The following is a 15392-nucleotide window of genomic DNA, read 5'->3' on the forward strand; positions in this document are numbered from 1 at the left end:
TGTTACTATATAAAATAATAGCATTCATAATAACAATAGCATGAGTTACCTACGTTTGCCACCAACAAAATTGAATCTTTAGCCGCGAGTTCTATCGGCGTGTTTCTATAGACCTTTCAGTCAAAACTAAGCGATAAAAATTACATTTAAATTTAATCGTCTGCTCGTGGAACAGGCAACTTTCGACAATTGATCAATTTAGCTTACTCCTTCGCTTACATTTCGCTAGCCCTAACGCAAGTGAATACCACATATGGATCTACCTTAACTCACACAGTGGAAGAAATATATCTCAATGAAAGAACGTTTTTCTGGAGGCATTCTCAGGATAATTAACAACTTGCTCTTTGATATTATATATAATAGGTAAATTTGACACATGAAGGACACTTTAAAGAAACTGTGCGTATAACGGCTGTAAAATTGGTGCAGAAGGACTTTGTGTTAGTTATTGAAGGTCATGTTATTAAGATGCAGGCAGCCCTGTTCCTAAATCCTGTTAGATTTGTATTTGACTCCTATGAAATCCCATATGGGTTGAGCACTTTTATTATCCATAATAACGTAAAATATACGCGTGCCATCTACGTCTGGCTATGCTGGAAACACGCACCTCTGATGGTATCAGTCGATTCGTGTTTGAAATCCTTCATCGATAGCGCTATAGAAGCAGAAAACTCTGAAAAAGAAAGACTAAATAAGTTTAAACGCATCCAACTGTATGGTAATTTAGTTAGTTTACTACACAATGATTTAGCTGTGGTAATTTCCAGAAATTCCAAAGTAATTAACCAGAATCAGAATAACAAAAACATTTTCTATGTTAGCGTTAGCTGCGATTTTATCAGATAAAAGTGCTCTGTAGCACACAGTAATTACAATAGTTAAGTAAAATATGTGTATGTGTATAGTTGTTATGCCTACTTTGAACATCTTTCACGGATTTGTAGTACTAATGAAACATACATCGTGATTAGCAGTGATAATTAGAGAAACGTGAGCAGGTTGTTTGGACATCTTTCTTTAAGGAAATTATCAGAAAAGCGCTCTACGAAGGAATTTAGAAAAGAAACTTTTACCTCGTGTTAAAAATCAAGTACTGTTATCTCAGGTAAATCCTGTTGTCCTGTCTCCGTTTGATGAGCGTCTAACCAGTCGGCGCTGTATATATTGAAAGCCTATAGAATCTCGCGTTACATAACTAGCTACTAGTTATTTCGTACGCTGTTTACAGTTGTATCGTTTAGCTATACTGTGTTATAAATCAACGCGAACTCGGATAACCGCTTTTTGTCTAGTATATAAACATGGTCACAAACAGACGATAACGGAAGTTAACTGACGTGTTTCCTTGTTTGTAGTTTGCATTTCACACGTCACTATGCTTATTCATTTTCTTTAACTACTGTATATTTTGTCTTGCTTTGCGCATAAGTTGCTTATGACAAGACCTTTTTGTTTGATTCAAATCGGGGACACGTGTTCTTCTTTTGAAAAAGCTGGATCCTCAGCTGTCCATCGTGTGGCCACCGACGCGTACTGAGTTTCGAAATCAGCTCATAGATTGCCGTGACGCCGATAGAAGGGGTTTTGACGATGATGTATCACAAGGACATCTGCTTGATTACAGCAACAGAAAAATTATGAACCAAGGTTAGGGCACAACCCAGCCTGTGTTCCGATCGCTTTTTGTTTCTGCTCTATGGCATTAATTATTAGTTAAGATCGCATAAAAGGCAATGATGACGATTATAGCGTTATTAGCTACCAAGAGCTGTATGCAACAACGTAAGGACACGCTGTAGCGGAGACAATTTCTTAATAGAGAACAATAAAAGACATGCCTCCACTTTCCAGTTTCCTGTCAGAGTTCCGGCTATTGCCTTTGAACGTGGGAGCGCTTCTAGTCACTTGCTACTGTTGCCTCAAGGGGTGTATCGAAGCAAAAAAGGAAACTCATTGACGTCGTAAACACCAGACAAAACATGGTTCCGTGAGTTTTCAAAGTGGACGACGCAAGTTATCTGTAGTCTGTAGATGTCCAACAAATGCGTACTACAATTTCCATCCATCTCCATCGGAACTATTCAACATGTGACTGTTGGCTCACAGCAAGTAATGAAGTTGTGAATTACTGTTAAAAAATCACCATACCTAATACAGAGCACTGCATATAAGTGTATGTTTATATGTATATGAAATAAAAATGACCGTATGTGTGTGCGTCCACAAAGCTGTCCTTGCCTGACTAGCTAGAGGTTAGTGGCTTTTTAGAGGAAATTCGCGGTCGTATATCGATTCTATTAAAATCGATTTTATCATCCTTTTGACATCAATCTAGCCACGATATTTAAAAAAAAGTTGCCCCTGTCTATCTAATTTGTTACGGATTAGTGATCTTTCTTCAACTCGTTTGAGTTTGAACGGCGTCGAATCCGAGACAACTACAGAGTTATCAGGGTTTATAAATGCAGCGGCTAGATTCTAGCTATGAGTCTCTAAATTATTAGCCAAATCGTCATTATTATACCTATTATTACTGTTTCCTGCATTTAAAGTGATTTTGCTTTTCAGTTCAGTTTGTAACGGCGCATTCTGAAAGCTTATCTATAATCGTTATTCGTTAATCATCAGTCAACCACTCAAACTTGAACGTATACATAAGTGCCTCAGAGGCTTAGAGTATTCGAGCCTGCGGTCGACGCCGACCGCTAACAGCCAGAAGAGTTACGGTTTGAAAAAGGCAATAAATGAGCTCGACAAACCGCGATTCGCAAGTAGATATCCATCGGGTGCTATTGGGTAGGTGGCCATAGAAATGTATATATTATGTATTACCTTCACATGTGTATGCACCACACTGCATACATTCTAGAAGACAGCGTCGCGTATTTCAGGTCGTCAACACTCTATGGTACCACACAGCTGTGACTTTCCTAGCCGTGTAGCGGCTAGTCAATTGATCATTAAAGGTATCTCTCGAGAAGCGACATCGCGCGAAGCCCTTATTATTCTCTCGACGTCCGTCAATGGAATCGTCCATGTTTTAGCCTCGACTTCGTACTCTACGGACCCAACTCCTATATTACATTGATTTGTTGCTTACAGCGACGTCAGCGCTATGGTTACCCATATCATGGCTTGCCGAACGTTCGCTCTGGCGTATCCGACTTGTCCATCAGTTGTCCATAGATAAACCTCTGCAGTCACTATGTTATTGTTCCGGGCCGAACCACTAACTGCCGGCAAGAAGTGCCGTACGACGTTATAAATCAGTTTAAATGTCTCTTGAAGTAGGTGACCATACTCGAAAACAGGATGACAATTTCAATAAGATCAGGCATTGTACAAACCAGTAGCTACATCCGAATATTTCAATAGCAAAAAACCTAAAGGTCGCAGATAGTCGAGCCGGGCTGACATCTGCACACCTAAGTGTTTTGTAGCTAAGACGTTTATTTACATAGCACTGTTACTTAAATATTTTTATTCACAAAAATAAGGAATTAGTGGAACTAAGGTGGCTGGACGAGAGACATTATCAATTTTATAACTGTAGTTGAATGCACCGTTCTTCGAAACAGAAAATGTCTACCTTTATAAGAGCGTGTCACCTTCCTTATGTCACCGTGCAGCGTCTTCTACAGCAAAGTGATCTTTCATTCGAAAGGTTGTTTTGTAAAGGCGTAGCGTACATTAGCAAAGATGAGCAACCATTCTGAACGAGCCCCGACACGACAGAGAGGGGTGGATTAGTATCATCGTCAAAGTTGATTCAAAACGTCTGATTGTAAGAATAGAGTCCTTACAGAAACCTATTTTTTTTGTGTGTAATTCATTCTATTAAAAGCGCTTTCTTTACATATACATGCAACAGAAAGGTGCGTGAACGATATCCAGTCTTGACGTATTTTTAGAAACTGGAACGAGAAGAACCACATAGTTTCAGTTACCTCGAAAAATAAATATTTATAATTTTTTCTATTGTAATGGGGTATAGTGATATGAAACGACTATCCCGTCTCGGAGACCGATGCCAAAATACTTTGGCAGAACGAGGCAGATGTAATTCAGTGTTTATATGAACGTTCAAGTTTTACCTTAACAGGAACCGCGAAACAACAATTATTTTCTATAGGAACTAACAGAATTCTTCTAAGAAAAAAAAATAGTTTCGAGCTTGAAGCGTTACAAAATATTTTAGTATCAGAATGAATGAAAGAGGTTCCTTGATTGGAAATTCTTGTCTACAAAATTGCAACGAGACTGGTGTAGCATTACTTTTGGTGCAGTAAATAAAGGGTTATTTTTAGTAATGATAAAACCTTGATGCTCCAAACAACATCGAATGCACATATCAGCAGAAGACCCTAAAAACATTATTAACTATTGCTAGGTAGACACGCATAGATAGATTTTTACATCATTATTAGTACGCAACATTGGCAGAGCGAAGTCGTGGCATGGTAATTCAGACCTGTACGTTGTGATGTGTGCGAATCCCTTCGGCAAAAAGATGCATCCGGTATGACCGCAAATCCAATAGAACGCTATCAAACAAGAACAGCGAAAATCAATTGATGACTTAAAAGGATATCTGGCAAAATGTCATCATTATTTACGGATGTTAATGCTGAACATTTGCGCCTCTAAAGGTTGTAGAGGAGAGAAGCTTCTCAATCAATGCTTTTAGAACGTTAAAGTGTAAAGTCAGCTTCTTTTATCAGTTATCTACATTAAACAACATGTGCTCTTATATGAAAATAAAATTCTGAAAGGTATAATATGCGTGCCACAACATCTCTAGTGGACGTGGTCACGGAGTGTCGAATTCAGTCATTCGATTGATCCGTCACGTAGCATTTACGTTAGCGGGTTTGATAGCTAACAAATACGCTTTGGCGCTATGTCGTTTTAATTCAAATGCAATATTTACATACAACAACTACTGGTTTCAGGACTACAGGGACGAACCAATAGTGAAAATTTAAAAGGAGGCTTTAGTTACAGCTACAATAAAATTCTCTGCTGTTACTAAACAGAACTCAAAACGGAAGACCTTATAATCCTTTTCCTAAGCCTAAATTGATTATTTTTTACGTTTTCGCTTGTAAGAAACTACTGTAATTGTATGATTTTTAGCTTAGTCATATATGACACTTAGTCATATATCTTCGATAGAAGAATAAACATTAAAGCGAACAAACTTTTGTATGCAAAATAATATTGCGCAAATTATGCTCACACAAAGCTGAAGAGTTCTGCATATTCACATAGGAACCCACAACAAATAAGGGTATCATATGAATGGTTTACGTACAGAAGTAACAGGGACCTTATCGTCTGGAATCGAACATATCGAGCTCTTTTGTCTGTGAAATAAAGGAAAGCTAGCTAGTTTTCTTTGTACGATAACTACAGTGGATTTAGACTGTGTTTTTGTACTGAGTTTAGTTTTATTAGAGTTTGTAACGGAATGCGAGAACGTGTTGAAACGCATTACTGGGTAAGAAAGGATCGATAGAACACCTACATCCTTGAAAAGTTTGCGCAACTTCTCCAAATCATCCCATCCAAGCATTTGCATAAGTCAATTCACCATAAGTTTTAACAGACCTTTTATTTGAAAGCGAGAAGACTTAAAGCCAAGTTTGTATCGAAACAGCTAAATTTCGAGCAAATGCGAACCTGTGAACAACTAGCTCAGGATAACTTGAGCGTATTCGAAAATCGGATTTGCCGTAACGCGTTACAGATGACGAGGCGTAGCTATACATGTGCAAAAGGGGCAAAAGTACAATCGTCTGACTATTACTTTGATGACAAACCTTAACTGAATAACGTCAAAAGATCCAGCTTAAAAACAGAGTAACTTTTCATCGTCCTCTTCGACTATGGGAAATTTGTCTATCTTGATATCATATAACAGGTCATGAAATGTTCACGACGATACTGCACCGGCTCACACGGTAATACTCGTTTTTTGCAAAAAAATCCATCTTCTGTGGTCTCTACATCTCCACCCCCCATACTCACAGACTAGGCCTTGCTGCACTGAAAACCTTATTCTTGTTTAAGTTTATTTTATTTTTAACCAAGTTTTAGGGTAACTGCGGATTACTCGGAAATATTCTGATACATTGTCAAGTCTGTCCAAGGGGCACAGAAAATGTACATCTAATTTAAATCGCACGAAAGCCTCTCATATATAGCCATCATAAATACGACGTTCTTTTTACGGACATCGTATGCGCTTCTGTATATTTGAAATAAACACACGCCATATTTAGTTTGTCGTTTTATCTTAATTTAATTTCATTCAAATTAATTAATAGAAATTATATTATTAATAATATAATTACATGGTCATCTTAATGTTCTTTATCATCATCGTCGTCATTTCGTTTTCGTTATTATCGACAATACCCGCCCCCTTTTTATACTCATCTTGGCTTGTGCACCTGAGTACGGCAGAATGCCCCGATTTTTTGGGGGCAGTCCACGCGCCTGAACGGCACTAGAACAGCCCTAACTCCCTAGCTTCGTTGGTGAGCATTTGCTGCTGCTGCTGCTGCTGTTATTGTTGAAGTTGTGGAGGTTTGGGCGGAAGTGGTGGGGGCGGGGGTAGAACGGTGTTGAGAAATCGCGCCACTACTTCCGTATCCCTGCGCAAATTGGCCAACAGTGGTGTGAGCAATAACGCATCGTATTTTGGCCGGTGCTCGAAGTCTCGTATCAGACACTGATTAACAAAGTTCGTATAATGCGGGCTGAAGCCGTCACTGTCGCGCAGACGTGGCGGATCGCCCGATACCACGCAATTGAGCTGTTCAAAGACAGTCTTGAACTCCGGGTAGGGGAAACGGCCAAGCGAGACCTCGATCAACGTGATGCCCAAACTCCAAACGTCTGATCGCACGTCATACCTAGTAGAAAGAAAGGAGACATTTTTCATGAACAAGATAGCGGCCAACAGACAAGTTTTTTGTACCCTTCATATAAAAGATTTATAAACGCTTTAAAGAAACACTCGAAATTGAGAAGGCATTAAAACTGTAAAAACGTTAATTTTCAGAGGCCGTCCATTTTTATACAAATATCTGCCCACACAGTCATAATCGTCTTAAATTGCCTGAGCAGCTAGCGAATATCATTGACATGACAAGAAGATATAAATCGGGAAACAGTTTTATGATTTTCATTGAATTTGAGTTAAATTTCATTTGTTGTAAAATATTCGGCTGCTTAATCGTCATTTTCTTTCAACCAGAAGCTTGATCAAGTGCTCAAACTATCACGTTGTTGATGCAATTAAAATGGCATCTTTTTTTTTTATACAATTTCTGCCACTGTCTGCGTACTACTAGAAATTTTAATAGATATGATTTAAAAAAAAACAAGTTCCAACAATAGCTGTTTCTATGTATCACATAGTAGCACGCACAATACAAATAAGAGATATCTTGGAGTGAATATAAATAAGCAGAACTTACCCGTGGGCAGCTTTCGTGGGGTCTATTCGTTCTGGGGCCATGTAGGCCTGGCAGCCAGCGTCGCGCGTCTTCGCAATCGAGTCAATTAGACGGCCCGAAATACCAAAATCGCACATTTTAATTTCTCCCTATTCACAGCAGCGGGCAATTTTCGAGAAATCCGAGAAAGCGGTAGGGAAAAGTGGTACAGAAAAAAAATTTGGAAAACGTAAGCACGATAGAAAATATAACTTGCGGCATTTTTTTTATAAACAGAGATATTAATTACAACCCGTAATTATTAGGTAGCACTCTGTATACCGGAGTCAAACGTACAAATAGCATGGAATACTTCGCGTCAAACGTTGTATTTCACCAGTCAAGCTGATCTAGAAAAAATTAAACGTACGGTATCGCTTTCTTTGTTGATTTCTGCATTTAATATGTAAAGCACTACTAAGATTGACTTTAACTAGTGACTTTGAGCTGTATCAAATTAGGACCCGTAAAAATGGCGTACGACACTTAAAGAAAAAGACGTACTCAGTGTTCGTCAATTGTCTGTACCTTTCGATTGAGCAAAATATTGCTAGGCTTAATATCTCGGTGGATCATTTGAAGCGTGCCTTTAAGGTAAGCTAGGGCTTTGACTGTACTGTACGCTACTTGGGCAAGCACTTCCTCTGGCATACGCTGTCCCCGACTGAACACACGCCGGTAAAGCTCGTGCAATGAGGTATCCATCAACTCCATACAGATCCAGCAGTCGCCTTCTCGAAACAGCGTCCCATAAAACTGCACTATATAGGTAAAATCGTTATCATTTTTCATGACAATATCTAGCTCGGTGTTGAGCTTTTTTTGGCCCTGTTCATCTATCGTCATCCGGATTCGTTTAACAGCCATTTCAAGGCCGCTTTTGTGCTTCATTCGATTGACGCAACCGAAATTTCCGGCGCCAATCTCTCCGAGATCCTTCAGATCTTCTGCGGTAGCACCAAATTCAACGGCAGGTGAGAGACGAAGAGTGCCCGAACCCGCGGGCTGTGTAGGTAGCCATTGATGAGACATCGCATCCCTGCAGTAAACAAATTCCGTTAATCCAATCATAAGATGTAAATAAACTGATGAGTTGTTCAAACAGTGGCGCAAGTGTTATTGCTCAAGGGATTATAGAAAGCACTAAACTGCTTGAAATATGATTTTATACGGTTTTGAGTGCAACATTGGCATGGATCATATATAAATAAGTAGAGAATAATAAAGCTAAACGGAACAGGGGCTAATAGGCTATACCTACGTCTCATCTAATAAGAGAACGATGTTTTTCAGGAATAAGGCTCTCGAACGTTCTGAATTTTTGAAATGCACATGGGTCAAAAAATTTGGTACGATTCGCGTAGCTGGGGCACATCGTCCGATACACAGAAATCATGCAAGACTGTACCCTATTTAAGGTAAGGTAAGGTCAGTTATATACAAGTTTGCAAAGGCAATGAACATGAACGTATCGGACAGTTGGCAATGCGGTCGATGGCTTTTCTACCATTATCAATTTTACTTTAAGCAATCCCGTAAATCACCTGCTATTCTCACGAACAAAGACATTTGTAGCTCTGATTCCGCTGATACAGATCCCTTTTGCCGTCGATTAAAATCATGTCAGAACAACTGAACCGTCCAAATGCTATCAATATCAGTTGGCTATCAATATCTACTCCTTCTACAAATATAATTAGACTAAAGCAAATATTAAACTAATAGCTATAACAGCTATATCTGAGCGCTTAAATCGCTCTCTTTGACTATTCCGTATAGAATCAGCAGTGATCCATATAAGCCCACTTTTAGTAGCTATATTGGGCAATGACAGCGGTGCACTTACTGAATGTGTTCCCGAAAATGAACGTTATGCTAATGTAAGTTTTATTTGACCAAAAGACAAGGATTTTGTGGTGAACACGCTGATATATTTTTTTCTCTCATCACAACGATTTTTTTCAACGGTTGGGTCAAATAATCCCAACCCATGTGGCCCCAGTTTCCTCCCGTGCAAACAGTAGAAGAGTGGTAATGAAATACTCTTACTGTGTAACAATGGTTGTTGTCGCAGGAAACATTTCTGCCCGCGGCCTTTCCCGAGTGCGGCCGCTGCCGAACGAAAGTCGAAGTTGTTCTCGACGATTCACTGCATGAATGATAAGAATAATTAGTAGGACATAGGGTTAGTGCAAAGTATTATATTTTTTGTTAATTTTCTTTTAAGCAGTCTCACTCGCAGCATAGATAAAGAAATGTAAAATACTTAAATTACTGTTATTATAACAGCCATTCTACAAATGTTCTCCGTTCGAATAGTTACTTATAGACAATGGCGTTTTGGAATTTGGTCCTGAGCGCTTTAAGGAAAGATGTTGTACTGTTTCTCATAAAATGAAAGCCGATTTTACAATTGAGATTAAAAGTTCTGAAGAAAATACTGTTGATAATATTTTTATATAAGCGTAATTCTAAGCACTTGGCAAAATTTGACGAGATTTTGATACGGCATGAGGTGTACTGATATATCAATAGATCCAAAAACGACAAGATGCTAAAGAAAAACACCAGACCGCTGTGAAAAATCTTTCCATCGAATGGTAGCAGTATAATAATGTCCAACTTACGACGATAAAAACAGGTTCTAACTACAGCTAGCCCAGAAACAGTATAGTGAGGAAATGTCTGGTTTATAGGACCGGTAGTTCAAAAGCTTCTTGGATGATCTGTGACATAATGTTCGGCCTACAAAGCCCCTTTTGAGCTTTGAAGCTACTTTGAGGGCTTACATGTTTCTTTAGCTTTATATAATTTTAAATGGTGGTTGCTGTGCTACCGTTTTAGAAAAATGTTTATATGTTTCATAATGTTTATATACTCAAAACGGGGCTAAAATGTCTAAAACACGGGCTTCAATAAAACCAACGGCTAGATTCAAAGAACCGGTCATCACCAGACTGACCAGCGAGTACTACAAAATGGTACGATGGCGTGGTGCGGCGCTTAGCACCTATACAGACACACGCCTATGTACTCGGGATAGTCCAAAAGATTGTGTTACGTGATAATTTCGTTCTAGTTTCCTGCTTGTTCGTGCATACATATATTGCTAAAATTTCGAAAAATTAATCTGAGTTACCACTCTTCAGCGTCTCTTAAATAGCGCTAAAACTATTATCAGGTCTGTTACACAGTAGATGTAATATTTAACGGTTTTCTTATGTAAGATTGAACTGATCTATAGCCACCATCTACTATCAAAAAAAAAAAAATCAAAAATCAATTGCTATGTAAAACTTAGCTTTAAAAACGGCCGTAGAGCTCTTAGAATTTCCGAAGAGGATGAACTATATATATACTTATATATGATGTATATATATGAATTTATTTTATTAGTAAACTACAAACGTCTGCCCCATAACATATTCATCGTGCTGTTGAAACGAAAACATCTGAATAAAGCGGCCTGGAACGAAAAGTATTCCCAAACACATTTCTTTTAACAATCACAGAAAAGACTGTAGCAGGTGTCTCGTTAGACAAACAAGATAACGCATAAAGTCAACAAATAGCATTTAACAATACGTCGAAATTATATAAAGAACTATGAGACTGTACTTTGTTCTTCAGAACCGGAGTGCGCATCCTTGGTTAATTTGTCACCAATATCATCGTTGTCGTCATCATGAGCTGACAGTTACATAAATTTGCTAAGATATATTATTCTGTATTCAGTGCAGTGTATGGTCTGGGGGTTCTATCCCATGGATTGGTTGTTACTCCGTACCGCTGGACAAATTGGCATCGCTACTACCATAACTACCCCCAATAGAGCAGTACTAGTAATGCAAGTACGATGCAAGACATTCCGATTTATCTTTCAATGCATTTTCTCTTCGGTCGTCTCTACTTGAATCAACTGTGTGTTGATTGTCTGTTTTATGACAATGACAGTCAACATTTAAATGTGTCTCGAGATGCGACGGCAAGGGAGATTATGGGAACACCGAGCGCTCTTGCGAATGGCCAAGCGCCGGAATGAAGTGGGCGCGAGCTGCCACAAGGAAAACTTCTTTCTGGGCTTGTTTGTTGGCTGTAATCCCCGCGAACATATTGATCATCATCCTTGCAACGTACGAAAAGGCTTTTCTTTTTTTATTACACCAACAGCATAATGACGACATCTAGCTATTGCAACCCGAACCCTGTTCCCGCATCGCTACGCACAAGCACTAGAATATGGATTGACTAAATCTGTCAAAAGTTCTGATGGCAGCTTATTTTCTAGGTCGCTTTTCGCGCCTCTAAGCACCGAAGCAGCCGGGATCAAACGCTTCCTCTAGCCTCGATGCAGTCTTTGGCCTCGCACAACAGCGAATACAGGTCGCTTCGGCGACCCTGAACAGTCGACCAGTTTTGGAGAAAGTGAAAAAGACGAAACTCACTTTTCTGTCCATCGCTTTGTTGGCCGTCGAACGACATCTTTGTGTTTTGGTCATGGTCGACGAGGTCAATGCAGACGGTCGACGCGAGTATGAACCGATCCAGCGGGAATAACTGCCAGCGCACAACTAGACCCTTGTCATAGACCTGATTTCGCCTGTAAATGAAGGCTAGTTAAGTTTTTGATTAACGCCATTTACTAGAGTCCTTTTAGGAGATGACGCAAATTATACGGTGGCTCCTCTGGCAGGCCAACCAGTATTTAGTATACATTTGTGTTTGCCGATCAGTACTGAATCGGTGCGCCTGCCGTTAAGTCTCTTATTGTACATCTAGTTTTCAGTTTAACAGCATGTTCGGGTGTGTTATGGCTTTACGACTTTCAAGATTTGCGCTCCAAAATGGGCACAAATTTCGTGGTTACAGGTATGATCAATAAAACGTAAGTCCAAGCAGTACGTTGAAAGCAATTTGACGAAGACGGATTTAGTTTTACGAGAAAGAGTCCTGGCACATCTCCGCGCACTCCAACCAGCGATGCCGGCACTAAATTTTTTGACTGTACCGTTACAGGCTTAATTAAAATTTCGGCTGTAAGTTCGTTAGTTCAGAGATAGTTAATCTAATAAGGGTTGCAGGTAATCTATTAAAAGTAGTGAAAATAGCACCAATACTTAGAAAATTGGTGCTGAAGTTCACATCGCGCCTGCTGACCATTCCACCGGAATAAACAGGGTCACAGTAGGTTTGCTGTTGCAGCTGATCTAAATTTTCGATCTTAGATTCTTCAACAGTTTACACTGCCAGGAAGCGTGTTCGCTTGTTTCGAAAGCTGCGATCGACAAGGTTAAATGTGCCGCGTATTCCAAGACAAGCTTACTACGATGGGACGCAAGTTCTGTATTTCTGTCCCCAATTGCTAACATCCGTCGAAGTCAGAGATCCGATGCGAACATTGTGATGATGAAATGTTATTGTTAATTACTAAAGGGCCCCTAAATATAGGTTTGAAACTACTTTTCGCATTTTCACAAGAATCGCGAACCAAGCTGCGGCGTCGAACCTAAATAAAAGAAATTTTGCATCTCTACAAAAAGACTGCTTTAGGGGCCTATATTTTTGGAGCTAAAATGTCATAAACAGTAATTTTATTGAAAGTATTATATGATTATTATTGCATTCACAACCATCAAATTTTTGATTGGAATAATCAAACATTTTAGCATGATGTAATCTTTTTTCCGTATATTTGCGGCGTCCTAGCAAATAATTATATACATAAACCTGATTTCGACAGTACAAAGTATGGTTATCGCTATTAATTTGTAAATGGGCTAAAAGGTAACAATTAGCTTTTGTAAACCGTAGTATTGGATTCAGACAACTGAGAATCTTGCACCGGAAGATTGGTTACGGTCACAGGTTTCCACCTAGCTCCAGTGCTGAAGGAATTCTAAGCCAGCTAGACCTTTCTGTGGTTATGCAACGGGTTTGGTGAGGAAAGCTATTATATGTGGCTCTATATGCAGTATGACTTCGTAAAGTCCAGGGGATTTATGTTGCTATTGTGCGTTGTTCTGTATTTTTTTTCATAGCCGCTGTATGTCGGCCATCGCCCAGCCGCAGCCGGTTGAATCGAAGCAGTATCCCGAGAAGATAACAAACATTGTGACCGAGATCTCAAAGCTGACCTTAATCGAAGTAGCAGACTTAAATGAACTCCTTAAAAAGACGTTAAATATTCAGGTAAAAAAATCTAGTATTAGTATTCATGCAGTGGTAAGCTAATTGTTAGTTACTTTGCTGTTAGTTACATGAGCTATGCATAATAGAGTAACCTTTATATAATGTAAATAGTGTTGTTATCATATTTTCAAGGGTTTTAAATAAGTATTTTTAGCAAACATTTCTATATCTGATGACTTTTAGGAAACTCCTATGATGGCTGCCGTAGCAGCTGGTCCAGCAGTCCCTGCTGCGCCTGCAGAGGACGACGAGCCTCAGGTGAAGAAGATGCAGACATCGTTCAAACTTAAACTAGTCAAATTTGATGAGGCTAAAAAGATCGCCCTCATCAAGGAACTCAAGAATATTATGGAGGGTACTAATCTCGTGCAGGTATGCCTATGTTAAATCATAGTCTCCTTAATAATTATGTTATAAGTAGCACAATTTGTATGCAAAATGAACAGATAATTAATTATTGTGCATATGCACAGGCGTTAATCATAACGGTAATTTATACTTTTAACGTAAAATCGTATTTTTAAACGACTTTGGCATTTTCTGCTCGTTAAAGGCAAAAAAATTTGTTGAGAGTGTGCCTCAAGTTATAAAGGGCGACCTAACTAAAGAAGAGGCTGAAGGGTTGAAAAAAACAATAGAAGCTGTCGGAGGAGGCTGCGAAATCCTCTAGGCCTTAAACATACGGTACGAAGTGATCGTGTCACCTGCATCTCCAAGCGCCAACTGTAGATTCATATAATTAAGGCCTATAAAAACAACAGTATGTTTGATACGTACGCGTCCTTTATTTTAAGCGATGTGTTTGCAAAAATAATAGTAATAATAAAGAATAAATAAAGGTTAGAGTTTTACATTATTATGCGACCTTGTGTGTCATTATTCTGGTGCAGATTTACTGTTGTCGATTCTAGTTCTAAATAATGCTCAAATCGAAAAAATAAGAAGCGCATTGAAAGGTTTTCAAAATAATGGTTTAAAAAAAGGATTACCATTAGTATTGCTTCCAATGATTAAGTTTACAGTGTATAATTCATACCAGCTAGTAGCTGGATGCAATTATATTGGAAACTAGTGACAATCGTTTCACATCTATGTGTTAGCAATGTAACATCTAAGCTACTTAAACGTATTTTCAATCACATAAAGTATTCCTCCAGTGATATCTTGTCCTGGGAATTGCGAGTACTCCATCAGTTGAACGTCGTCCGGCACGGCGTCCGTGATCCCCTATAACATCCAAGTATTCAGGGCATCCGTAATGCATAGTAACGTCTCACACAGAATCTTACAAAATTAGATACGATGCAATATTCCGAAGTGTTAAATAGTACTATTCACATTTCCTGTTGTAGATGGCAAACGGGAATACAATGCAATTGGCCTTTACCATTACTTCATGGTCCTTTTCGTATGCCTCCGAACAATTTTAACTACAAATGGAAACTCAGGATCTATCTGAAACTACCAAGCTTAACGATGAATAGCTTTTGAGGAATACAATTGAAGTTCTCTAATCTTTCCTATCATATTGTCTGAATCAAAGATTCACAGTACAGCGAAGTCTGCATTACAACAGGTTGCACGACTCCTAATAACTTCCTAATAACACAAGCCGCAGAAATCGTAAAACGTGAAACATTATAATGCAAACCTCTATCTAAACCACTAGTACGAATGTCCCTATTTAGTTTC

General features: G+C 38.9%; 2 protein-coding genes and 1 long non-coding RNA gene across 5 annotated transcripts; 2 read left to right on the plus strand and 1 right to left on the minus strand.

The window, feature by feature from the left end:
• Positions 1-651: 651 nt before the first annotated feature.
• Positions 652-8928, plus strand: LOC147757930 (uncharacterized). Its single transcript, XR_015322157.1, has 3 exons — positions 652-1653; positions 1858-2258; positions 8805-8928. It is a non-coding gene; the product is annotated as an uncharacterized LOC147757930 (long non-coding RNA).
• On the minus strand, positions 6286-12111 carry LOC111245085 (dual specificity mitogen-activated protein kinase kinase 4-like). Of its 2 annotated transcripts, none has more exons than XM_086981447.1 (5): positions 11957-12111; positions 9561-9660; positions 8040-8550; positions 7494-7561; positions 6286-6926 (listed from the first exon to the last, which is right to left on the minus strand). In XM_086981447.1, the coding sequence occupies exons 1-5, from the start codon at positions 11991-11993 to the stop codon at positions 6578-6580; spliced, it is 1065 nt and encodes a 354-aa protein (XP_086837573.1). In that variant the 5' UTR covers positions 11994-12111; the 3' UTR covers positions 6286-6577. The 2 variants fall into 2 exon arrangements, with proteins under 2 accessions (XP_086837573.1, XP_022648636.1); XM_022792901.2 differs by having other exon boundaries at positions 7494-7621; positions 11957-12109.
• Positions 12112-12221: 110 nt separating this feature from the next.
• Positions 12222-14564, plus strand: mRpL12 (mitochondrial ribosomal protein L12). Of its 2 annotated transcripts, none has more exons than XM_022792912.2 (4): positions 12222-12380; positions 13550-13700; positions 13884-14072; positions 14254-14564. In XM_022792912.2, exons 1-4 carry the CDS (start codon positions 12307-12309, stop codon positions 14368-14370), a joined length of 531 nt encoding a protein of 176 aa, XP_022648647.1. In that variant the 5' UTR covers positions 12222-12306; the 3' UTR covers positions 14371-14564. The 2 variants fall into 2 exon arrangements, with proteins under 2 accessions (XP_022648647.1, XP_022648649.1); XM_022792914.2 differs by having other exon boundaries at positions 12253-12396.
• Positions 14565-15392: the final 828 nt, after the last annotated feature.

Source organism: Varroa destructor, unplaced genomic scaffold (assembly GCF_002443255.2).
Source record: "Varroa destructor unplaced genomic scaffold, Vdes_3.0 BEIS01000002.1, whole genome shotgun sequence".
In the NCBI taxonomy this organism is placed as follows: domain Eukaryota; kingdom Metazoa; phylum Arthropoda; class Arachnida; order Mesostigmata; family Varroidae; genus Varroa; species Varroa destructor.

Bases quoted from the DNA above. Each gene is read 5' to 3' on its own strand.
- LOC111245085 (XM_022792901.2), bottom strand. From the start codon at position 11,993: ATGTCGTTCGACGGCCAACAAAGCGATGGACAGAAAA. The intron at 8,551-9,560 runs GTAAGAGTATTT...TGTTTACTGCAG, and splicing joins ACAACAACCATTGTTACACA to GGATGCGATGTCTCATCAAT. The intron at 7,622-8,039 runs GTACAGACAATT...TGCTGTGAATAG, and splicing joins ATATTTTGCTCAATCGAAAG to GGAGAAATTAAAATGTGCGA.
- mRpL12 (XM_022792912.2), top strand. From the start codon at position 12,307: ATGTTCGGGTGTGTTATGGCTTTACGACTTTCAAGATTTGCGCTCCAA. The intron at 13,701-13,883 runs GTAAAAAAATCT...GATGACTTTTAG, and splicing joins AAAAGACGTTAAATATTCAG to GAAACTCCTATGATGGCTGC. The intron at 14,073-14,253 runs GTATGCCTATGT...TGCTCGTTAAAG, and splicing joins AGGGTACTAATCTCGTGCAG to GCAAAAAAATTTGTTGAGAG.